Genomic DNA, 26351 nt, shown 5'->3' with positions numbered 1-26351 from the left:
TGTACAGTATTGTCCAATAGTTAAAGATCATGATTAATTTATGTAATTTCCAGTCAAAATGGCCAAGTTATTAAGTACAAGATATGCATTTCAGTATCCAGGAAAAAAAGAAGAAAGTTTAGTGTGTTCAAAAAAAGGTTTTGCCATGTTAATTTTAGATTTGTTCTCTAGCATTTATTGCTCTCTGTCTGTTTTGCTATGGACTCTTATTGTAGATGGTGGGGCTAGACACTGCCCTGTGAGAGAGAGAGAGAGAGAGAGAGAGAGATGAGCTGGTTAGACAGTGAGCTGTTAGAGCTGTGCCTGACAACAGATAGAAAATAAAGCATCACAACTTGCAAGAAAGCAATGTCTCTTTTAATAGCAGCACAGTGTATTTAACAGAAAAATACATAGAAGCAACTAAAGATGATATCAAAATTTTCAATGTATTGTTTAAACTCTTTGCCTTCATTACAGCTTCCAGTCTTTTCAAAAGACTTGCTTTCATTTTTCCAAAGAAATATTTTTTACACTTCCAAAGTTAAGTCTTAAAAGATGGTTGCATTTTCTGCTTCTCACTGTCCAAGTAATTCCAAACACATTCCGTGATGTTGAGGTCTAGACTCTAGGCTGGCCACTATTCCATTGTTCTGAGAAGACCAACTTCTTTAAATTGTATTTTCTATTTTATTTTTGTCTGTTTCCTTTTCTCTGTAAGGGCTTTTGTGAACAGCCATTGAGACCTGTGAATTCTTTCAGCTCTGAAGCACTTTCTCAAAGATGAATGTTTTAAGTACAGTTTATCTTCTGGTTACAGTTTGGCAACCTAACAGATCTTTTTCCTTTCTTATGCAAGTGGATTATTGTATATAATCATGTGAAAAAAGAATAACTTCATGACCATTCTGAACAGAAATGAACTAAATGCAGGGTGGTCTATGACATTTGCACAGTACTGGTACTGAATGAATGTCAACACAGAAAGTAACTTCAGTGTTTTCTCAGAATTCTCTGATTTATTTAGAAACCATTTAAGACACAGTTACAACATACATTACCACAAAAGAGTTATCTAACTATTGCTGATCCTCATGGGCCATTTATTTTTCTAAGCATTTCTGATTGAATTTTGGCTTTAGGTTTGAATTAGGCCACAGCAGCACCCAATGGAATTTCAGTATTCAATGCAACTATACAATTCAGTCTCTATCAGATCAGTCAAATCAGATTAAAAAACCAAAAAGGCCCAAGAATAATCAGCCAGCAACATGTGACATCATAAAAAACAACAATTAAATGTAAGTTTACAATGTAAAGGCAGAAAGACAATGCACTAATATAGAGTGTTACACTTTACACTGCACTAACATAGTGCATAAAGGGAAGCTGCTTCGACAAAAATGGACTCACTCGTTTTTCTCCTCACATGTCACATTACAATGTTTGCAGATTCTGAAGGAAAAAGTACCAATCACATCAGATCTACGTTCTATTTTGCAACAGTTCTCTAACATTTGTTTTGTGATAATCAAAGCTGATTACACTCATCCAAAATTGCTCTAAAGGATTAGCCACCAAAACCCACATATTACATGTAGAGGCACAAGGCTTGGTTCAAAACAGCATGGTGTCTTTGACTTTTGTGTTCTTGAAATCTTTTTGCTGCAGCTGGAATGACCTACTCAGGAGGTCTCAGGAGTTGCATAAGCTGGAGTTGTGGTCCAGTGACAGAATAGAATCACATGTCTGCATCTCCATCGTAGGCCAGTGCCAGAGTCTTTTGGGTGCTGCCAGCATTTGGACTGTCTTTATGGTTTTTACTGGGAGAAAACACACAAAGGCATAGACTACCCATCAGAGCAGAGCATATATATCATAAAAGGTCAGGCATTTGTATGTATGTACACACAATATATATGCGCATACATATGGTATACTGGAGTTATATGCATAATATATAGCTCAATGGCTCATATATTCAACCAAATATCAGATATATATGTCTGATATTTGGTTGAATACACCCCAGACATTTTTAACCGTTAATGTCTTATCTGTTAAATATTATATTATTTGAATTATGCCAGGCAACATTATTTAGGTTTTAATTTTCATGGTTTTATTGCACAGCATACAATGTGCATGTTTTAGCAATTACAATTTTTTTTGTTAAAAATAAAAATTGTGGAAGAAACAAAAAAGTGCATAAAAACCATATATGAATAATACATATCATTAATATAGCAGTAATGTTTTGGGTCATATATTGAATATTGTTGCTGTCTGGACAAAATCTTCATTTTTCATTGTTTTGACATTTGAAAAAGGCATTTGCCCTTTATGTTGTGTCAAACTTTCATGGCGAATGGACCAGAAGTGGTCCAAAAGTACTTGAAAAAACAAATTTTCCCATTTCCTTCTATAAAGATAAGAATGTTTTTCCTTGTTCTGTAAAGTTAACTTTTTGGAGATGCAAGCCTTTTGCTAACAGCTGCAGCATACGTGTTACACATATATGTTTGTATGCATTACTACATGTCTAACAAATATTTCCCATGTTTGAAAAGGCCAGTTTTAAATAAGTTGCCACATATGTCACTTATATGAAATCCATAATATTGCCACATATTCGACTTCTCCACATTCATGCACTTGCAATGTCCACCACTAGAGAGTAGCACCTTACTATAAAGTACTCTAAACTGGCCTACAATCCTGTTCGATTCATCTGAAGCTTGAAAATCTTTATATTCTGCTTAAAGCAGAAGTGTACAGTTTAGTTACACAACGCTACAATTGGAACTCCACTCACCACAGCAGAAAGGACATTGTGATGATGAGCAGAATCATGATGAAGCCCGCTGCCATCAGCCCGTACACCCACAGCCTGACCCGTCCATCTGGCAATTAACACAGGGAAAGCAGCTGTACAGAAATTACCCTTGCTGGTCTATCACCAAATTTGCATCTAAAACTGTTCAAACAGTTCAAACATAACTTATCCAAAGTCAGTAGCCCACTTGTTTAAAGCCTTTATTGCACTGTATATTTTGTGTTTTCTCTGTACCATTAAGGTACAAACAAGGTAAATGTACTCACAAAGGTACAAAAGTGTTTTTTTGTGTACCTTAAATACATTTTTCCAAGTGAAAAGTACACATTTGTATTTTCTCTTAACCTAAAGTTTTAAAACATCCATCCATCCATCCATCCATTTTCTAAGCTGCTTCTCCCACAGGGTCACAGAGTTTTAAAACAGAACAATAAAATAAAAAGCCTGGAGATGAGATGGGATGTGTGGAATCAGTACAGCTTAGAAAATATCATTTCAGTGCATCACGGTACAAATATGTTCCCTGGCTAAAGGTACTGAGATGTACCCTTGAGGGGACCACCTCAATAAGAAGAGCGGTAGTGCCCCTGTGACAGAGTTTTGTACCTTTTTCTAAAAGAGTGAACAATGATTTGCCATCTATTACGGTTCTGTTAACTACTTCTGCAGCTGGTTCTGCCTCTACCCCACTCTCTTTGCTAGAGAGTCCTCCACACTGTTTTCTGTGCATCCGATCCAGGCCCACCCTGTGCTTCAGGAAACACCTAATAATGTTGGGGTGCATCTTTATTTTGAAGAAAATTTTTTTTAATAAAGTTAATTTTCACACCTGGGCCAAGGGGTTGTAGAGCCCACTCTCTTGGGTGGTTCTTGTGCTGGACGTGGCTGGGCCTTAGGCGTCCTGCGCTGGTCTTCACATCTGCTTTCTTATAATCTGGCCCTGGTGTTCTCGTACAGTAGTCCAGGAAGCCGTGAGATGTCATGACCTCTGTGAAACCCCTCTCACAACCACAAACCCCACTCTGACAAAAAGAGAAAAGGATGAAAAGAGTAGGAGACTGTTGTGCTTTGCGCTGAGTGAAAAATAAGTTGTGATACTTCAGATTACAAACTGAAATTTTTGGGGCGTTAGATTTTTATACAGAATAGAGTGCTATGTTGATATTCATGTGTGAATGCAATGCTTGTAAATTTGTCACATCATGCAAAACTCTAACACATAACATGGCACATAGTAAGCTGTCAGCCCCTGGTGGAAATCTCACTTCTCCATGTTTTCAACTTTTTTCTATTGCTCAAATATTTGCATATGTTGCTACAGGCTGGTTATTCTACAAATTAATAAACACTCACAAATGAAATGCATCTCTAGGTGAATTATAATTGTAAAGGTGCCATATTTTACAATTACTCTCACATCATCAGGGCAGATATGGCACAAACAAAGTGATAAGTGAAAAATCAGTCCCAGTGCCTCAGTTTTGAAAAGGTTACCTGTGTGCAGAAAGAGAAGGGCTTGGCGCAGGGTGGGTGGCAGTGACGGACAGTGGAAGGCTTGTTCTGAAGAAAACACCCTCCTGACGGAAAGACACAAAGATATGTCATTTAAATGCAAATATACAATTATTGTATACATAGATGTTTTGAATTTATCGAAGGTATTGTTGCTGCAAGTTGTAGTAATGTAATTGTAACATTGTTTTCTATCTATATCTTGCAGCCAAAACCATAATCTACTTGATTGGAGAAAGAATTTTCAGTTCAATCTTATTTATAAAGCAATCTCAAAATAAGAAATTTGAGTTACATTTAAAGTGTTTTGCTAAGATAGTATAATTTTATTTGTAGTATAAATGTTTTGATTCTCTGTGGAATTGGATTTAAATTAGGCCACTGAATTTAAACCATGTTATGTAGCCAAACAGTCTTACACACTTGGGCACTTTTTGAGCATTGTAATAACTGCTTAAGATCTGTTGATTTGTTATCAACCTCTGCAAAAAAGAGCACCATTTCTCACTGGTTATGGAATATATGGAATATGGAATATAAATGCATAAAACACTTGCATGCCATCAAACTATTTAACCCCTTAACAATCTAGGCTTATTACATGCAACGGTTAATTATTCAGTGGCTACAGGGACTTCAATGCAAACTAATGGAGCTATTCTTTGGTCGTAGAAGTGTGTAGCAATACTTTGGGCTTTGCTAGTAGGCCCCCTTGACTTGTTACGCCATTAAAGTAAATCATTTGTCTGCCGCTGTTCTGTCATCTGCTCTTAAATCATTTCCCAATTTTCCTTATTATTCCTCTGCACTTAACATTGGTTTGTATTTACATATTTAAAAAATCAGTTATTTTAACCCTCAAACTCTACACTTTTATGTACTTAACTAGATCAAAGAATGTTTTCTGCATTGGTTTGACTTTCTGAATAACACTCTGAATAAAAGTGTTTGCTAAAAGAATAAACGTAAAATGTAAACATACCAGTGACATTAACCCCATCAGAACGCTGGCACCATACGGCTCTCTGATTATTCCTCCATCCACCTGTGATCCACTCGTAACTGAGACATGTTCCTCCTGCACATGAACGCACACATACATCAAATGGCCACTTCATTATGCACACCTCCTTGTGTCTACACTGTTTGTCTATTTTATCAGCTCCACTTGTCATAAGGATGCACTGTAGTTCTGTACCTATGTATATATTGTTAGTCCCCTTTACTTCGCTCTGCAATGGTCAGGTCCCACAGGACCTCCACAGAGCAGGTATTATTTGGGTGGTGGATCATTCTTAGCACTGCAGTAACACTGATGTGGTGGTGGTGTGTTAGTGTGTTGTGCTGGTCTGAGTGGATCAGATGCAGCACAACAGGCTCCTCAGTGTCACTGCTGGACTGAGAATAGTCCACCAACCAAAAATATCCAGCCAACAGTGTCCTGTGGCACGCATCTTGTGACCACTGATGAAGGACTAGAGGATGACGAACACAAACTGTGCAGCAGTAGATGAGCTGTCGTCCCTGACTTTACATCTACAGGGTGGACCAACAATGTAGGAGTGTCTGATAGAGTGGACAGTGAGTGGACACTGTTGTGTCTGATCCATTCTTACCAGTGCAACACACATGAACACACCACCACCATATCAGTGACACTGGAGTGCTGAGCATGATCCACCGCCCAAATAATACTTGCTCTGTCAGGGTCCTCACCATTGAAGAACAGGGTAGAAGGGGGCTAACAAAGTATGCCGAGAAACAGATGGATGCTGAAAGCTGAAAGGTTTGAATACTGATGAGCGATGACCTCACAACAAGGTGACAAAAGCATGAGTATGGCATTATTATTAAGATACTTTGTCAGTTCTTAAGATTTACACATTCATTTCAGAGATATGCACTGTCTGCTGTCTTGTGTAATGTCATGTTAGTAATATATCTCCAAGGCAAAGGCAGACTCATGGCTGCCTTCATTGCAGCTGACCCCGTAACCATGTACCTTGGCATGGTCGTGTCTCATAGACTTGGCTGGGACATGAGTCCTTGCTCTCTGGAACCTGCATAACCACTGCTCTGGATCTCGCCTGCCGTCCAGACGTCTCAAAACTCCTTCCATCCAGGCACAGTAGCTGGCACGTGCTCCATGCTGACCACTCAGTCAAGTGACAGTCTCCTAATGGAACAGGTGACAAGGATAGTGCTCAGGAAAAAAAACTGAGGCTGGTTCCTTAGAAAACTTTTTCTGAGGGATCCCTTATATGGGTTATTATTGTCATTTTGCAATATATTTGATTCACATTACAAATTATTTAAATGAAGTTAGATATCTGCATAATTACAAAGGAATGTAATACATAAGTAGTATGTAATGAATTGCATGCTACATTGAATGTATGTTCTGCATTGACTGGTTTAATTTTGATTTCTTCTGTTTGTTTCAATGTCAAACAGTCACAAAACATGGCAAAATGTAAAGAAAGCACAACAATGACTATAAAAATAAAAGCTAGTGTGTAAAATGTAATGGTATTAAATATTAAAAGATTATTTTCTGAAAAATTTGGGACAATTTCTGTTGGTCAGTTAAAATAAACAAAAAAAATGAAGATAAAGTTTTTTTTCCACAGCAGCAACAATATGAACATATACAGTGGGGGAAAAAGTATTTAGTCAGTCACCAATTGTGCAAGTTCTCCCACTTAAAAAGATGAGAGAGGCCTGTAATTGACATCATAGGTAGACCTCAACTATGAGAGACAAAACGAGGGAAAAAAATTCAGAAAATCACATTTTCTGATTTTTACAGATTTTATTTGCAAATAATGGTGGAAAATAAGTATTTGGTCACCTAAAAAGATTTCTGGCTGTCACAGACCTGTAACTTCTTCTTTAAGAGGCTCCTCTGTCCTCCACTCATTACCTGTATTAATGGCACCTGTTTGTCCTCGTTATCTGTATAAAAGACACCTGCCCACAACCTCAAACAGTCACACTCCAAACTCCACTATGTTGAAGACCAAAGAGCTGTGAGCAGAAATCCCAGAACCACACGGGGGGACCTAGTGAATGACCTGCAGAAAGCTGGGACCAACGTTACAAAGGCAGTAACACACTATGCCGCCAGGGACTCAGATCTTGCAGTGCCAGACATGTCCCCCTGCTTCAGCCAGTACATATCCGGGCACGTCTGAAGTTTGCTAGAGAAAAGTAGAACTGTTTGGTACAAACACAACTCGTCGTGTTTGGAGGAGACTGAATGCTGAGTTGCATCCAAAGAACACCATACCAACTGTGAAGCATGGGGGTGGCAACATCATACTTTGGGGCTGTTTCTCTGCAAAGGGACCAGGATGACTGGTCCGTGTACATGAAAAAATGAAGTGGCCCATGTATTGGGAGATTTTGAGTGCAAACTTCCTTCCATCAGCAAGGGCATTGAAGATGAAACGTGGCTGGGTCTTTCAGCATGACAATGATCCCAAGCACACTGCCAGGGCAACAAAGGAGTGGCTTCGTTATAAGCATTTCAAGGTCCTGGAGTGGCCCAGCCAGTCTCCAGATCTCAACCCCATAGGAAACCTTTGGAGGGAGTTGAAAGTCTGTGTTGCCCAGCAACAGCCCCAAAACATCACTGCTCTAGAGGAGATCTGCATGGAGGAATGGGCCAACATACCAGCAACGGTGTGTGCCAACCTTGTAAAGACTTACAGAAAACATTCAACCTCTGTCATTGCCAACAAAGGATATATAACAAAGTATTGAGATGAACTTCTGTTATTGACCAAATACTTATTTTCCACCATTATTTGCAAATAAATTCTTTAAAAATCAGAGAATTTTTTCCCTCATTTTGTCTCTCATAGTTGAGGTCTACCTATGATGTCAATTACAGGCCTCTCTCATCTTTTTAAGTGGGAGAACTTGCACAATTGGTGACTGACTAAATACTTTTTTTCCCCACTGTATGTACACAATATTCAATGCTCATCAACAGACCCAATACGATGTTCACAGACTGATTCAATACTCAGAAATGCTCATAGGCTAGCTAATGTCTTTTCTTTGGGGCCGTTTTCTTTCTTTTGTTTTTTCCTCTGAGACAAAGTGTGAGTGAGTGGCATGTGTGTGTCTGACCTGGACAGGGTACAGAGCAGGGCTGGTGGAGCTCCGTCCCAATGGATTTACTCATTCTGCTCTCCATGCAGTGCTCTTCTGGCACTGCTTTGGGAAAAGGAGGCCCAGAGAGGGAGCCCCAATGCACCACACATGACAGATTCCTCTCCCTCAACCCCTCCCCACACTCTGCACCCTACACACACATACACAGGAGTAGGTTCATTACAGTCTTTGGATACACAAATCTTCAGTTCAGACACTATGCATTACATTCTTACACTGAGTGTGTACAAGTACTGTACATGCGTTTTTGGTTCCTATTACATGCATGTATAATCTGGTCAATAAGTAATTTATAAATTTTTCATTGAGCCACATTTTCCATTAACAAATGTTCAATAAATATGTTATATTATTTATGATGGGAGCCATGACAAAACTAACACACCCCTTTTTGTATGGCGTCCTTGCAAGGTTTGAGACTGAAGCTTTAGTAGAGATAGACAAAAGGTTATATATATACCTATAAAACCTATGTAGTGCTCAGTAAAAACAACATGCTTTTATAAAATCCAGACCCAATGAAAAAAAAACTATTTTGGAAAAAAAAAAAATTTTGCAATAAACTTGTTGCTCTTAAATTTCATGTGTAGCCTCCTTGGCATATCAACCATTCTGAAATTTTTTGCTACGTATAGCAACCTGTGATGGAGCGGTGCAGAGCAGTACTTGATTTTCCAGTAGCTCTAGTACATCATCTGATGATTAGTAGCACACTATACTCTGTTCTTTTTCCCATTGTGAATACACTACTTGCATTAAAAGTGGCAAGTGTTACATGATAGTCATTAAGGATTGCCTACACAAGGTACTGTATCTTGTAGAACAGAATCTTTAAATCCAGATTCCAGTCCTGAATTTTGCAGTCACAATTACAAAATTACCTAATTACACCACTCAGTTAACAGCAACATGTCAGTTAACTACCAATACATTGTCAGAAATGGGAGTGAATGTCCAGATTTGAAGGCAAATGTGAAACTGAGAAAAAAAATCACTGTTTATTTAAAACCGTGAAGTGAAATGGAAAGCTGCAGGATTTTTCAGCACAACTCTTTTGTAAGGAAGGGCTGATGGAGTGGTGTTGGACGATGAGCTGAACGCCTATACCTTTTTATCGATCAGACATTCAAAAGATTTTATTATTGGCAGTCAGCTCATATCCCAGCTCGCTCGTTTGTAGCCTGAGTTATTATGGTATATATCGATGCACTGAGCTGCCTTGCTTGCTTCTCATTCTGTGTGTTTTATGGTTGCAGTGGGGCTGTACAGTGAGGATGAGGAGCAATTTAAGCATTCAGGGACAGACAGCAATGAAGTACACATACTCTGAACTAGGGCTGTGAGGATAACAACTGTATTTATTTATTTATTTCGTTTTTTGGGACATACTGTATATCCAGAGAAGATCTGAGTCACTATTAACATCTAGTGTTTCTTAGCAATGTAAACCTTGCAAAGCAATGTAAAACCAATGTAGCTCTAGTGCTAAACTAAGAAGCAAAACTCCCTTTTTATACCCTTGATTTCTGAAGAAATGTGCGATGAGTAATGTCTACAAACTTTTGGACATACAGTGATGTCCATACATTTTTGGTGGTCAACAAAGTTATTTTAGCTATGTACCAGCATATTTGAATTTAAATTAAATAATGAAATAATTATAGGTAAATTTGATGTTAATTGCATCCAAATCAGGTGCACAGTGTAGGAAAAATGTACATTCTAGCACCCCTTAAGATTTAAGATTTGATAACTAGAATGATCAGCTGTTTCATGGCCTCTCCTTATTTTACTTACAGGTGTGGCCAAAACAATGCACATGTGAGCTCTGAAACACCTGAAAAGAGCCTGGAAAACAATTGTGGTGGATGACAGAAGAATTCTTTCCCTGCTGGAAAAAAAAACTTTCACAAAACATGGCCTGATCAAGAACACCCTCTTGGACATAGGTGTATCTGTGTCAAAGTCAACAATCAAAACAAGTCTTCAGCAGAGAAAGCCAGTTGTTAATCAGAGAAGCAACCCAACGTGTTGTAATGTCTATGGTTTCCACACTTCAGGCAGTCATTGTCTGCAAAGGATTTGTCCCCATTTTAAGGAGGTAGGAGGCCGCAATGTATGAAAATTCTTAGACTGATCACCTAATGTGGATGTAAATATGCTCAATTGAAGCTGTCTGCACTTTGAGCTTATTATCATTATTTAACTAAATATAACTAAAATTTTTGACTGTAATTAATTGACTGAAAAAAAAACTTTGTTACTGTCCAAATATCATACTACATACCATACTGTATAGTGTACCACATGTGTCTAGTACTTAGTCCAAACTACTATGACTGATGCTGTTACCTCGACCCTGCAGGAGCTCCACTCTCCTAGCCTCCAGCTGTAGCAGGGCCTGATGGGACAGGGCTTGGTTTGGGAAAGCTGAGAGGGGCAGGGGCGGCCGCCTTCTCCTGCCTGCTGTAGAACTACTCTGGAGCGAGACATCTGACCTGAAAAACACACGTTCACACACATGCACAGAGCTGTTAGCAGAGTCCAATTCCTAGTGGGAGCAGTGTTTATGTAGTTAGCTGTAATAAGCACCTGGGGCAGAGTTTCCTCAGTGGGGCTCACGGAGGCCTGAATGGAGATGAATTAGCCAGATTAGAGTTTTTAATTAACCCACTAACGAGTCAATACTTCAGAGGGGATGGTCTCTGTGGGACCTGAAAGGTTGCTGTGTTTCTTAATAAATAAGTCACATTTTGTGCTGTCATAACTCCCCCCCCCCTCTTGCTCACATACAAGTATGCTATCAAATAAATATATTTTTAGTGGCTAATAATTGCACCCTAATGAAATAATTTTAGCCAAAGCTTGCTTTCATCAAATGGAGCACTATATGCGTTTTTCCGAAACTCTGATTGCGAAGTGAGCAATTATACACTTAATGCTTGTGAACATAGAGCGGAAACAAGGGTCAGCTGATAACTTTCGACTTGTTGAACACAAGTGCTTTTAAAAACTGCTTGTGTGATATCTGCTAGAAATTTGTTCATTAGTACAGTAGATGCGAGGATGGATGAAAATGCTTAATGTCAAATTTATATGCAATATAAAATATATTGTTCCTGTCACATCAAAATTTGTTTCATTGTTTTTATGCTCTTATTGTTATTATAAAAACTTTGACTGCTCTTTACATTGTGTAAACATTTCATGACAAACGGACCATTAGGAATGATCCAAAACTACTAAAATCTTTAAAAATTTATTTGCAGGGCCCATATCTTGGAGAATTGAATTTTCCTTACTTTTTTAAATAAAAGAGTTTGATGTAGTGTGCATATATATGTTTCAAAACTTTCCCCAGTTCATACAGTCCATATATGTAAACTTATCTGCAAAAACAGACTGTTTTGAATTGACACTTTTTGTGATGTCACGCAAGCCATCTTATTTGCATATATTGTATTATTCAGCCCACATGAGTTTAACTTCACCCATTCAGTCCAGCAGTGTTACAAATTGGTCTGCTTTTTTATAATGGCACAATATAGGGCTGCCAAACAGAACTGAGATAAGCTCATTTACATATATCAGTATTAAGGCACAATGACAAAAACTGTTTAATTCTAAATGCTGCAAACACATTAAATTACATAGAGTTTTAGATGCTTTATCAGGAGCTTTATTCAAAGTTATGCAATAATGGTGTTAAAATAATGAGTAAAATGTAATTTAACTTATATACACTTGCACTTTCTAAGAAGGTTCTAGATTGTTTTGCATTAGCAAAGGGAACACCGGGGTAGAAAGATGACAAAGTTCAAATGTAAATGGGAAACAGTGCCTCTCCTCTTCGCACATGAACTCACTGACCAATCACAGACATCTCGGGTGTTGGCATGGCGACAACTAGAACATTTCCTCAGATGTCAAAATGATCAGAATCTCCAAAAGCAGCTCAAACAGAGCTCTGGGCTACAGACATCTGAGTTAAATGTAGAAGCACTCAAAGTTTTTGCTTTTGAATGAAGTGATGAACATATGGAAGCATATCAGTTTTAAAATAGATGTGTTGGAATTAATTAAGCCAAAAAAGGGTTGGAAAATGGTCAAGCATTTTCCTACCATGAGGTTCCTCCTAGTATTTCAGAGGTACTAGATTTTGTTATGACAGTGACTGTACACTGTGCAGTCCATATGTGTCATAACACACTGGGATTTGTTTCCATTAAAACAACCCAAAATTTTTAAATCCTTAAAAAATGTAAAACAAAGAAAAGTTATTGTGGGTAAAATGAAGAAGAAATATTCAAACTAATTCTAGGACATTATTCAAATGTAAGCAAATCTGTGACCTTTGTACAAGAAGGTCAGTATTTTTTAATCTTATCCTTTCCATTAAAGCTCGTGTTCAGATCACTCTCAGGTGCTACACGGTAGCAGCTCACAGTGCGCTCTTACTCAAAGCTATATATATATATGTATATATAACAGTGTCATCTTTCTAGTCTGACCTTTCAAACCATCCATATTTCCTGCCTGAAGTCGAGATGCTTGTGCATTTTTTAACACTGTTGTCCTCTCATACAAATACAGCATACAAATGGTTAATTGCCTTGATGGATTTCTTGAAAAGCTGTGAATTAGTTAATCACTGAAGTACTTAGCATTTGAAATGTCATTTACATGCAAAACACATCTTTAATGAGGTAATATCAGTGATATAAGCAATGTTAACACTGAAGGATGATTTTGGGAGACTATGCTGGACCACCAGAGAACTAAAACCAATAAACCAAAAATCTGGAAAAAAAGAATAGTAAAGTGGAAAGCCACAGTTCCCTTCAAAATGATATGTAGGTAGAATGAGAGGTTACAACTGAAGATGAGTTGGAACATGCAGCCACTACTGCTCTCACTAGAAACTGTGTTCAACCTATTTTAATGCTCTTCATTCAAGTGATTTTATACTCTTAAACTTTATTTTAACTTAAACTTTATAAGTTTAAGTTAATTTGAATGGTTGAATAATAAATATGTTATGATAAGGCTTATTTTGTCCACTCATAAGACTATAACAAAATGCACTGCTTTTTAAATGAAGAAAAATTATTTAAAAAAATATTTAGGGTCAAATTAGAGTAAATATGACAAGTCTGATTAATTGCAATTAACTACACAAACAAATGCTGCTAATTATGATTAATAATTGTTGACAGCCCTTTTAATTTATAATAAAAATGTAATAAGTTTAAAAAAATTGCAAAATAAATTAATTTACTAGTGGTCTCAGACTTTTGGGCAACACTGTGTACCATTTTGTAATTGTGAATATTTAGGAATATTTCACAGCATGACTCAATAGATTTCTTGCAAACACTTAAACTTGCATTTGATTAAAGACAAAGGGATTCACATTCTAAAAGATGCTCTGGTCAAAATAAATTAAAAGACAACTAAGTAATAAGAAGATAGAATAGTTATTTGTGCAGCTTTGATAAAGAAGTAAAAAATATTGGGGATTGTATTGCGTTTATTGTTTGACTGAAAAGTGTTCAAGTAATATGAAGGGAAAGAAGATTGATAGGTCATACTTTGGGCTCCGCAGGTGTGTGAGCACTCTGACCAAAGTGACCAGTCAGACAGCAGGCAATCAACTGGGCAGCTCACTTCACATGGAGCAGAGAGCTTCCCTCGTGAGGGACCCCACTGATCCAAAGAGAGAGAGAAAAAAGAATACACAAGATTGATACCTATCAGTATTCAACAATTAGCACATGCTTTTGAAGCCTTTGATTTAGTTGAATGTAAAGAGTTCACTAGGGAGAATGGATCCCCACCTCTTTGCACATGTTCAGCTCCACCAGCTTCCCGTCACTGCGGATGCAATTCAGCAGGCGTGTCTTAGTTCCTTGACCACATACAGCATTGTCACTGAGCTGACAACTGCTCCAGTCTTTGAATCAGACATATGTGGGGTTAGGATATTGTCTCACATGGCTGTGATGTGCAGAAAAATCAGTCCATATGTGTCTGTGCATCTTAATGTACAATACGTGGACAAACTATGTGGGCATCCCTTATTCAGTTCAGGGACCTGAAATGTGGTGCTGTCATAGGACGTCACTTTTGCCATAATCAGTTCATGAAATTTCTGCCTTATTAGATCGTTGGTCAATTGTAAGTCATATTATTGTGACATTGAAGCATCTAGGAGCCACAACAGCTTGGTCACAAAGAGGCAGACAGATCTGTGAGTCAGGAGTTTAATGAAATGGGTTTCCATTGCTAGACATAGGTTAACTGTACACCAGCATGCAGAGAAAAAAAGCAGGGCTTGTGTATTCATATAGCAGTTGCCTGGAGAGGCACTTAAGTGATGGCAGCTAAATGTACCAAATTATTCTCAACTGAATGAGAAGCCTAATTAAAGAGTACATCATTTTACCAAGCTCCAGCATTGGACAGAGTACTTTGAAACAGTAGAGATGACTGAATACTAAATACGCTGTCATAAACGTATTCAGTAAAGTATTCTGTTACAATATATTCAGAAAACATTTAGAAATTAAGCAAACAAAATAAGCAAACAATTACTCAGGTTTAGCAGAGCTCAGTAACACTGATATTAATAACTGATCATCATATTGATTTACCATCGTCACATTGACTTGTGCAGGCACTTGCTACAAGGTAAGGGTTTCTAATAAAGTGGCTGGTAATTGTATGTGTGTGTGTATACCTGAGTAAGCATAAGAATATGAAAGGCAGGTGGTGTTGGCACAAGACTGAGTTTGATTTAGCTGAGGACAGGTGTGTCCACTTCCTGGCATTCTCAACACTGTCCTACTCCTCCACCTCAATTCTCTCTCATTACAGCCCTGGAAAAATCAAACACAGTGACTCTTTCACTTTGTTTTCAGTTTGTTTTAGCTATACAGTTTATTTTTGGTCAGTGACAGATTTGATTTATTTGAAGTTAATCAGTCGGTCAGTTACTAACCACAGGGCATTCACTCCACTGGCTCCATTCCGATGTCACACAAAGACCAGGGCAAGGCAGAAGACAGGCTTGGGCAGCCACTGGCTGTTCTCCATGGTCGCACAGAGAGTCATCCACAATGATCCGTCTCTCCTCTTCCTTTTTCACGCACCTGAAAATTCCATCATGCAATGAAGAAATTTAGAGAGAACTTTATCCATAGCCCAATCACACAGATAGGTTTGTCCATGCAGTACAATGAAAGCATACAAATACATAATATGTAAATTATACTATATGGTAATTGTTATAGTCACATGAATTCATATGAAATTAATACGTTGAAACTTCAAATATCTGATATGGGTGTAAAATATAACAAAAATACAGCCAAAATATAACACCAGGATACTTTTGCAACATGCAACATTTTTCCTGATACTTTTTTTCTGTGGGTGGTTAAGTTAGCATCAGACAAAAAAGGCCAATAGTGCCACATTAAAAGTTATTCATATCAAAAACTGAATAACATGATTTTTAAAAACATTTTACATACCATACCCAATTAACAAGACTAATTTATCTTATTTTGTAATGAAACATGCAGTTGGTCAGTATTCAGCTGGTCAGTATATTTAAGTATTCCTGATATCCACAATATACCAAAGAAAGTGTATTGCAATGTAATGTGAAGCTATCATAATAATGATAAATATGATCTAATTGCTCACCACTAATTAGGCATGTGCTGATATATTGTGACCTAGTATCACAGTTTACATTCATCAGAGTTTACATTGCATTCATGTAGCATTCAGAATTTCATGTTTTAATAGCAATAATGTGGTGACGATTGTACTTTTAGGGTATTTCTGTCTTTGAAAAAACTTGCCTAATGGCACAGCTGTCTTACTTAATTTCTGTCCTATTTTTGACAGTCTTAATATCAGGTGTTTAATTTTCACTAGTCTCTTGTTAATTTTTTCTCAGCATGGTCAACTTTTTGCAGAGGTGTGAATTACTTTCACAGCTGGGTGTCTTACTCCTGCCCTTTCACTCCTTATTGCTCACTAGCACTTCAACATAGAACCTAACGTTTCACATATGGAAAGCCAGCATGCTAGTTAATTTGGTACCATAATTCTGGGGGTAAATATTTTATTTGATTATGTTAGCCCTTTAAAATTCCAGGTTTATTATATACTAAGGAATATTTTTCTGCAACTACATGGACAACAATGCAAATTGGTTGAGTTATTCTTAGTTTATAGATGTGTGTAGTAAACCTTTGGGCCTATCGGTGGGTTGTGGCCATTTTATGGGGTTAACTAAAAATTAGAGTTGATTTGCATTATGATGGTGGAATGGCAGGCAGGGGGCTGGCAGAAAGAAGTTAGACTTCAATTGTTTTAAACTAAAATGCAGTGACCATATTTAAAAAATATTATAATTATGCTTTGACAATATTGCATGTGTTGAATATGGCAGCATACAATATTTTAAAATATCAGCACATGTCTACAACTGACTGGCCCTATATGTAAGCAAAAATGAGCCAAACCAAACTCAGGAGAAAAGTCAGTTCTCATGTACATATACACACAACAAAACCTGTGACTGACCACTGTGAGTGACCACAATGACTAAAGATAAGAATTGTTTTTAATGATTTGAATAAACTTTGACAGATTTTGGTTTGCTTTCAAGAGCTTTATCTACGAAGTTGGGGGAGCAGTGTAATGTTCAGCCCCTTTTTTATCATTGACCTCTTCACTTTAAAGCCCTGTGTTAAATTGTTTAATGAAAAACAACATGACACCAGTGGACAGGCTAATGGGAAGTAGGCAGACAAACATTCAGTCACAATGTTAGATCTTCTAGATGACCTCACTTCAGCCTGCAGTCCAGAGTTATGACCTCACTCCTCTTTGTAGAATGGGCTTATGACCTCATCAATCTATTTGTCAGTGTTATGACCTGTTCTCCTTTTTGAACGCAGACTTATGAGCCCATCTATTATAGTGACGCAGGTACGATGTCTCCAATCTTTCTCCAACAGAGCTGAATTTCAATCAGTTAAAGCTGCAGCGAAGACTTTATAGTTACTCTCAAAGATACAGCATAAGGTGGAGTGTTGTGTGTATTGTAACTTTGAGCTTACAATATTTCTCCAAACTTTATGGAACCCGATTCTTCACGCTGGGGTCAACTTGGGGACATTTTTCAAATATTTATCAGGCTTGGGTCAGTTTCTCATAACCTGTCTCACTCTTTTAAATGACACAATGCCCCCCTTTTAGAAATTATTGAATTAATCCATCCAGAATTGGTGCTTTCCTGTGCAGTTTCTCCCTGGAGCCTCATGTGACTTGCACAAACCTATTTGTGATTATCAGCTTATTGATCTGCATAGGCTGAATTTACCCTACTGTATCAGTTTAGTCTTTGCACAGTCTCTGATGTGTCTTCTTTTCTGTCTGATTTTTGATATTGGACTGTAATGGCCATTTTTTAGACTACCCCCAACAAAACCAAGGCCTGATTTACTAAGGGTTTGCATGTGTAAAACACAGGGTGGAGTCAATGCAAATAGATTAATATAGCACCTGGAGCGTAATTCACTAAACTTGAAAATAAGTCTGAAGATGTTCAACTGCATTTGTAAGTTGATACTACTTTTTGAACCATGGCTGCCATCACTTTATTTTTAGTGTTTAGCCTAGTATTTTTAGGGCTGTAATTTGAAATATATTGTGTAAAAAATGACCAAATGATTCTTGGCTGCAATTAATAGCTCTTATCTGGTGAGTCGACTACTGGACCTTATAAACATATGCTTCTCTCTGGCATCCTTGCTTGTCATGGAACAATTAGCATGTGCAAACGCTTCAATTTAAATATAGTTTTCTCTTTTTTACATGTTGTACTATATGCATTTATTCTGTGCAAATCACCCACAAGATGCCCACTAACTACTAATCTATCATGCTTCAAGAGCAAATTAGTACTGTTTATCTGGGATCTTAATAAATCAGGGCCCAACTGATCTGCAATTGCATCCTGACAATTGCTTGCCAGTGTTACATCAATGGAAACATCCCTAATTTATTCTTATATCTTAATTTTATTACCTTCAACAGTTTTAATCTGGCATGGTAGAGTCATTTATGTTGTTCCACTAAGGTCCACAAGGCCAACACGGGTATGAAAATGGATGTGAGTGAAGTAAAACAGCAGCATCAGATTTGATATTTTAGGAATGTGAATCTGTGAGTCAACAGCAAAACAATTTGATTTAAAACCAATTTTTGTGAATATGGAACAATTTGATTTGGTCATTCATTTCAGTGATTCAAACAGCTGTAATGGTTTGAAGCCAGAGATGGATGTGTTGTTACATTTACTCAAGTACATGTACTTAGAAAAAATCTTGATGAATTTGTGCTCTCCTGAGAATTTTTAAATCATTATCATAATATCATAATACTTTAAGTTCATTCTGTTCTGTTGGTGACATCTGTACTGCTTTTGATTGGTCAAATGAATCCCAAAAAGCGAAGATTAGAGATTAACAGGCTTCAGCTACTAAGCTGTATGTACTTCTACAGTTCTGTAAGTTACTCAGTGTTTTTTTTTTACAACAAACTTTTGTATTTCTACACAAGTTGTTTTTGAGAGGTTACTTTTACTTTTACTTGAGTCATCATTTTACCCAAGAATCAAAGCTTTTCCTTGAGTATTGATTTTGGCTGCTGTACCCTCCTTTGACAGAAACATATTGACATAAGGAACTAAAGAGCGGGAGAGATTTATTGGGCTGCAGGGTGTCTTGTGCTCTGCCTAAAGGCAAAACAAGGTACACCCAGTCAGTTATGGGATTACTCCACTACTTCTGGTTGCTTGCTCACCTCTCCTGCCACTAGGCTGTTGACTACTGCAAGTTGGAATGTTGTCTGGCTTTATTTGGCTTTGGTTAAAACTTTCAGGACCAATTAAAACTCTAGTTTGTTGGTAATATCAGAAATGATTAAACATAGCTGACATAAGTCCAAACAAGTGGTGCATGGTGGTAAATTGAACTCACCAAATTTTATGCATCTGGACACCCTCTCCACATAATGGTTGAGATGTGCTAGAACTGTTTAAGGTGCTGGGTGGGTCGATGACACATGCAGACCAAGGCTCGGCTTCCCAAACATACGGATTACACTCAGAGTAGCAAGGCACTACCTCAGACACCTTGAAGACAAGCATGTAGTGAGTCCCAGACCAGCCTAAAAAGGGTCAGATACACATTTTCACACTTGGAAAGGCAAGATAGAATATAATTACTCACCTGAGCCTTTGTAGATGTCCATATAGCAGTACGAGAGGGAAAGAGAAGAAAGAGTTTCCATTAATGTCTATTTTGAGACTTGTCCCTCTCACTCGGTGACCTGGGGTCAGTGGTTAAGGGTTTATTTATAAGAGTGAAAGTGAGCTGTAGAAAGGTCTGCCTGGATCCAATAAAACATTCATGCTGTTTGATCTGGCCTGATGGCACGCAGTACAAAGGGCTGTAGGGCAAAAAAATAAAAGGAAAAGAGGGGGAAAGATGAGAGGATGTGGGGCGTGAGCTCCGAAGGGACAATAGCTTCTATAGTCCTGTTTTACCGCAAGTCTAAGGGGGGGCGCTTCAGATAAGCAGCTAAAAGCAGGCAGCCGGGGCACCAGCTTAGCCCTAACATATCATTTATGTATGAGGCTTTCACACACCACCGTCTCCTGTGTGGCTGTTACTTTCACACATGCACACACAAATGCACTTGTGGTCAAGTTCATGAACACAGAAACTAGCTACAAGACGAGTATGCTTAGATAAAGGAAAGTCTATTGTTTAAGAGATGCAGAGTACAAGCATGTAGGTAAAACACGTATTAATGTATGAATTCAATTTCTTATTAGAGGAGACATAGTTTCCCCCTTTTTTCCAATTAAAGACCCAATTTCAAAAAATTTGGGACAATAGGTTAAATGCAAAAAAAAAAACAAACAAAAAAAAACCAGAAACCAGATTTATTTATTAAAAAAAAGTTGGAACAGCAATTTAAGACTAGGAACTCTGTAAAATGTAAAAAAAAAAGAAAGCTTAAACATTTGGTGAACTATGCTAGGATATAATAAGGAGTGTCCAGTAAAGGCTTTTATGAGCAAAGATGGGCCAAGGCTAGCCAGCAAAAAAAAATCCATCAGTTTAAAAAAACGTTCCCCAACCAGGGTGTCACAATTGGCCCCTCCCAGTCCTGTCCATATGATTGTTTCCACCTGTGTTCCCGCCTGTTCCTCTTGTATTTAAAGCCTGTGTTTTCCCCTGTCTGGTCACTGGTCTTTGTACTGGTCTATGTATTGTTGTTTGTTCTGGTTGTGTTGTTTGTTTTGTTTTATTCTGGTTGCTGTCATGTCTGCCCCCCGATCAATCCGTGTTGGCTCTATGACCCTATACTGTTTAGACTATGACCCTGGATTTGCCCATAATAAACATTGCTTATCTCCACATATGCGTCCTCCTCCTCACTCCCTGTTACACAGGGATTGCAAGAATTTTAGTTTTGCACCCATTACAGTGAATAATATCATCAAAAGATTCAGGGAAACTTTATAAATCTCTGTGCCTAAAGGAAAAAGCCAAAAACCACAAATGCCTGTGACCACTCATAGCAATAAAAAGCAAACTGTTTCTGTGATGGATATCAAAGCATGGGCTCGTGAATGTTTGCAATAAATGTTATCAATAAACACCATCCACCACTGCACTGACAAAAACAGGTTAAGCTTTTACTATAAACAGTGGAAGCCATTCATCAACAGCGTCCAGAAACGCTCCTGACTTCTCTGGGCTTGAGCTCATCTGAAATGGGCTGATGGACAGTGGAAACATGTATTGTGGTCTGATAAGTCAACCCTTTCAACTTTTTATGGAAATAATAATATTAACACCATATAATAAAAACACCAAAAATAACCATTCTGTGGTTTAATCCCTGCTTTGTGGGAATAAAGGGCTTAAGGTCAAATAAGCCTGATGACCATAAATGCCATGTTATTTCAGCAGAGGATAATATAGTTACGAATAAACTATGTTAGATATATGGTGTGAGTTTATCTTGAGGGAACTCTGTGGGTGGTAGCGGGCCACAATATTTCTTTTGTGGGCTGGGGGCAGGACAAATAATTCCAATTTTCTGTGGGAGCAGCATGAAATCTTGTGGGAGCTGTTTGTGGGACTGAAAAAACAGACCTCTAGTAGAGAGCTCAGCAATGGACTACTTGTTTACACTGAGAGCCAGATACAGTCACAAAATTATAACCATGTGCCAAACATGTCATTCCCTAACAATGTTTAATGTAGCTTTTGTTTACCTGCTTTTGCCATTACTAAGAAAATGCCAAATTCCACTAGCTTGGTAATGGGCATTTAAGTTACATTAGCATCACTTTAAAGAATCAGAATCACTTTATTTCATCAAGTATTTTGCACAAACAATGCATCTGTCTTGGTGAGAGCACACATGTATGACATGGAACATACTAAACAGACTAGATAAGCAAACAAACTGTTAACACATATTTAGCTAAGGGAATACACACACACACACACACACACACACACACACACACACACACACACATAATCTAAATTGCTTATCATTCTGGGGTGCTGGGGCCTATCCCAGCTGTTGTTAGGCAGAGTGCAGGTTACACCCTGGACAGTCCATCGCAGGGCAGACAGAAAGATTGCAGACTTACACAGTCACACACACACACACACACACACACACACACACACACACACACACACACACACACACACACACACACACACACACACACACACACACACAAACCTAAGGGCACTGTAGCATGGCCAATTAGCCTGAATGCACATCTGTGGACTGGCAGGAAACCCACGCAGATATGGGGAGATCATGCACACTCCACACAGAAAGGATCCTGATCACAAGGCCAGGAATTGATCCAAGGCCCTTCTTGCTGTGAGATGACAGCACTACCATGCTGCCCTGCTAAGGGAATATTAAAATAAAAATACAATACATATGCAGATAAGAATACCTATACATATAAATGTACCAAATAAATAAATATTACAGAATGATAAGAATATTTGCAGAAATGTAACAGCTGTATAGTTGTGCAAATAACATTATTTTACAGAGGAGTTACTGTAATACAGTAATGTCTGTTTTGTCTAGTTTAAGTTAAAGTGTGAGGTGTCCACTGTAGATAATGAGCACTACAACTCTGGGAAAAAAGCTGTTAGCATGTCTGGTTGTGCTGAGAGGGGTCAGCTGTGTTTTACTGGCATGCTATTGTAGATGTCATGAAACTTTGGCAGACTACATCCAATGATTATGCGCTGATAATCATGATTATGCGCTGGAGTTTGACTCCTTCTTTTGAGGTGGAAGAAACAGATCAGAAGCTTATAGATGAAGTGAGGATAGACTAGCATGTTCCTCTCCCAGTTCAGGTCCCTGGAGATGGTGGTGCCCAGGAATTTGAGTGACTCCACAGTGGCAATCACAGAGCCACTGATGGTGAGGGGGGATATGGAGGAAGGGTTGTGCTTGAAGTCCACCACCATCTCGACAGTCTTTTGTGTGTTGAGCAGCAGTTGATTGATGGTGTGCCAGGAGACCAGCTGCTTATCTCTCTGTAGGCAGACTCATCCCCATTGGCTTTGAGGCCCACTACAGTAGAGGTGCACAGTAGCTTGCGAACTTCAGGATCTTCACAGCTGGTGCCCTAGAGACACAGTCATTGGTACAGAGACTGAAGAGAAGGGGTGAGAGCACACAACCTTGTGGTACTGCAGTACTGAGGGTCTAGGGGTCTGATTTTCATAGCTACACCTGCTATTTCTTGTTTATCAGGAAATCTCACCAGCAGATGGGATCTGGCACAAACAGCTTGAACTGCAACAGCTTACAGTGTTGAATGCCAAGTCCACAAACAGAACTCTAGCGTAGGTTGCAGGACTGTTGAAATAATGTAGCATGAAGTACAGGGCCAAGTTGTCCATGTCATTGATAGACCTGTTAGCTTTGCATGTGAACTGCAGAGGGTTTGTAATGGCCTTCTGGAGGCTAGGGAGGCTAGGACCAAGCGTTCAAAGACCCTCATGACTACAGAGGTCAGGGCAACTGGTGTGTAGTTTTTCAGTAATGGTCACTTTTTTGGGGACTGGAGTGATGGTGGATGTTTTGAAACAGGAACAGAGGAACAGAGCAAAGTTCCAGTGATTTGTTGATGTTGGTGAATATTGGCACTAATTGATCACAACAGTGCTTTAAGGTGGATGGAGAGAATCTGTCCGGCCCTTGAGCTTTTCACAACTTCTGTTTGCTGAAAAGCCTGTTAACGTCCTGCTCGTCTATGGTGAACAGAGTGCAGAGGTGAGAGAGCCAGGGTTGACTGGCAGAGAGAGGCTGAAAATTGTCCTTTGTGTGTTCAAAGCTACATTAGAACTTATTCAGGTTTTTGGTTTTCCTCATGAAGTTAAGAGTTCAGCTGAAGACCCTGGTTTGTCATTGCTGTATTTCACCTGTACTGAAGTTGATATGCAGCTTACCTTGCAGAAACAGATGTGACATCATAGTGTCTGTATATTGATCCAGGCTATCTGTCGCTTCTTCAAAAACAGTTCAGTTTGTATATTCAAAACGGCCCTGTAGCTTTTTTATCTCCATTGGTCTACTCCTTTCGTCGACACTAACAGTCGTCATTGTTATAATGACAGGCTTGCTGGATTTGAGTTTCTACCTGTACTCTGGGATGAGTTGAACGAGACAGTGGTCGGAATGACCGAGAGCAGCAAGTATGATGGATGCAATAGGCATTTTTAACAGTGGTGTAACAATAATCCAAAATGTTCCCTTCTCTTGTGGCACAAGAAACATACTCTCTGTGCTTGGACATTTATTTTATTAGATTTGCACTGTTAAAGAAAAAGTGGTTAATATTCGCATTTCACAGCAGCTCTCCATATTAAACTCATGGGAACAGTAACAGTTTAGATCAATCCACTAAAAGGGCCATATTAAAAATCTGATCAAATCTGTGGGCCAGAGAACAAAAAAGTTTTTATTCCATGTTTAATTAATGTTGTGCTATAACCAGAACTAGCCATTTGTTATCCAACATATGCAAAAACGTCAACAGTAAAATCCAGACACTTGTAGTAGACCTTGCAATATTACATGGACACTTGAAATATTAAAAATGTAAATGTCCCCAGGTCCTCAGTCTTTTAAACCTACCTTTTGCTTGAACTAGATACCTGCCATCTTTTCTTTTCTGCAAGTTTATTAATGCTTGGGCTCAGTCTCCAAACTGAGCTAATGTTAAATGTTAAAATTGGTTAAACTGCAGTTGAAATGTATTTTGATGGTATGAGTGGTGTGAAATTGTGCAGAATTGTGTAGAATTGAGGTGTTACCGCTGTCCCAGTTTGTTGTTGAGGTAGGAGCATCAGAGCACATTACGTTGTAGTGTATGCTGCACATGAACTGCAGTACTTTGTGAAATGGGCTAATATTAATCAAAAATTACAATACTTATGCCAGCTGGATAGGATTGTGTGGTGGACCTGATCTGGCCCATGGGCCTTGTGCTTGATACATGTGGTTTAGATCTTGACTATCTTGAAGATTTAAACTCTGAGTATGTCTCAAAATATTTATGAAGCCTGTTTGCTTTGATAAAGTACTGAGAAAATAAGATTTAAACAGCTGTTCAACTGGTCAATAAGCATTTATTTGCTCTGAAAAACAGTAATGTTACATTAATACATATGTCAATGTAGAATATGTGAAAAAAAATTTGAACTATTTCCAAACCTCTCTTCATGGCAGCCTGGTTTATACTGTAGTTATTATCCAATACCTGGTTTGCAAGCTAAAAGACACATATTACCAAGATAAATGGTTTTATGGGTTACATAATGTGCTTAAATAAACATTTGCACAGTACTATACATGCCAAACTTACCCTAGTGAGGATGTCAACAAAAAAGAATATGCTGAATCAGTCACTAACACAGATCATGTTTAAGTCCCCCTTCTTTGTAAATTTACACATAACGATTGTAAAAAAAAAAAAAAAGCATTTTCCTATGGCAGTTCTTTTCATTAAAGAAATCAGAGTGGAATCTAAACAAATATGGCAACACAAATGCGATGCGAACTATACCCAAACATAATATTTAATCACAACTTTGACTGGGGCTGTGCCTCTCTCACCTGATTTTTGAAGTCCAGTTTCGGACAGGATCGACCTCCATTGAAGGGCTTCTCTCTTAGCCACTGAGAGCGCATTTTCACCCCTCCGCCACAGGGGGCGCTGCAGGAGGACCAGGCAGACCACTCACTCAGCTTGCAATCCAAAGGACAGGGCACAAGACACACTTCCTTTTCAATACCTGGATTCAAATCAATTGAAATATACTATTAAATATTACTAAAGTCAAATGTAACAAGAATTTCACAGGTTCTGATTCCTCTCCTAGACGCCTGCTAGCCATTGACCTTTTTTATTTATTTCATTTTCAATTTCGATATCAGCACACCTCATTTAACTTAATGAAGTGTTAGCCCAATCTGATACTGGATAACAATTACAAACACTGGACTGGAAACAGTTAAACTAACACACTGACAACATCAGTTTCTTATTTGCATTTATTCTAATGTTGGTGTTTTTCCAAGGTAAAAACCCTTATTGTACAAATATAAATAGCTGTTTAAAGCTTTAAACATGATTTTTGCAGATGGACAAAGACAATTTAAGAATTCATTACTTGCTTCT

At 38.2% G+C, this 26351-nt stretch overlaps 1 protein-coding gene across 3 annotated transcripts in view; it reads right to left on the bottom strand.

Annotated features, from left to right (window-relative positions):
* Nucleotides 1-558: 558 nt before the first annotated feature.
* Nucleotides 559-26351, bottom strand: part of thsd7bb (thrombospondin, type I, domain containing 7Bb) — a 139812-nt gene continuing 114019 nt past the window's right edge. The window contains exons 15-29 of one of the 3 annotated variants that reach the window (XM_037545142.1): nt 25787-25965; nt 19825-19830; nt 19573-19727; nt 15510-15660; nt 15249-15387; nt 14347-14462; nt 14101-14215; nt 10862-11007; nt 8465-8639; nt 6330-6503; nt 5310-5405; nt 4310-4392; nt 3645-3837; nt 2795-2907; nt 559-1802 (exon numbers count right to left, since the gene is read on the bottom strand). In XM_037545142.1, the coding sequence (XP_037401039.1) occupies nt 1800-1802; nt 2795-2907; nt 3645-3837; nt 4310-4392; nt 5310-5405; nt 6330-6503; nt 8465-8639; nt 10862-11007; nt 14101-14215; nt 14347-14462; nt 15249-15387; nt 15510-15660; nt 19573-19727; nt 19825-19830; nt 25787-25965 (1844 nt within the window). In that variant the 3' untranslated portion in view covers nt 559-1799. The remainder of the gene's footprint in view (nt 1803-2794; nt 2908-3644; nt 3838-4309; nt 4393-5309; nt 5406-6329; nt 6504-8464; nt 8640-10861; nt 11008-14100; nt 14216-14346; nt 14463-15248; nt 15388-15509; nt 15661-19572; nt 19728-19824; nt 19831-25786; nt 25966-26351) is intronic. The other 2 variants (XM_037545140.1, XM_037545141.1) reach the window with 2 other exon arrangements.

This window comes from Pygocentrus nattereri, chromosome 15 (genome assembly GCF_015220715.1).
Source record: "Pygocentrus nattereri isolate fPygNat1 chromosome 15, fPygNat1.pri, whole genome shotgun sequence".
Classification (NCBI taxonomy): domain Eukaryota; kingdom Metazoa; phylum Chordata; class Actinopteri; order Characiformes; family Serrasalmidae; genus Pygocentrus; species Pygocentrus nattereri.
This window is presented reverse-complemented; position numbering and strand designations above follow the sequence as displayed.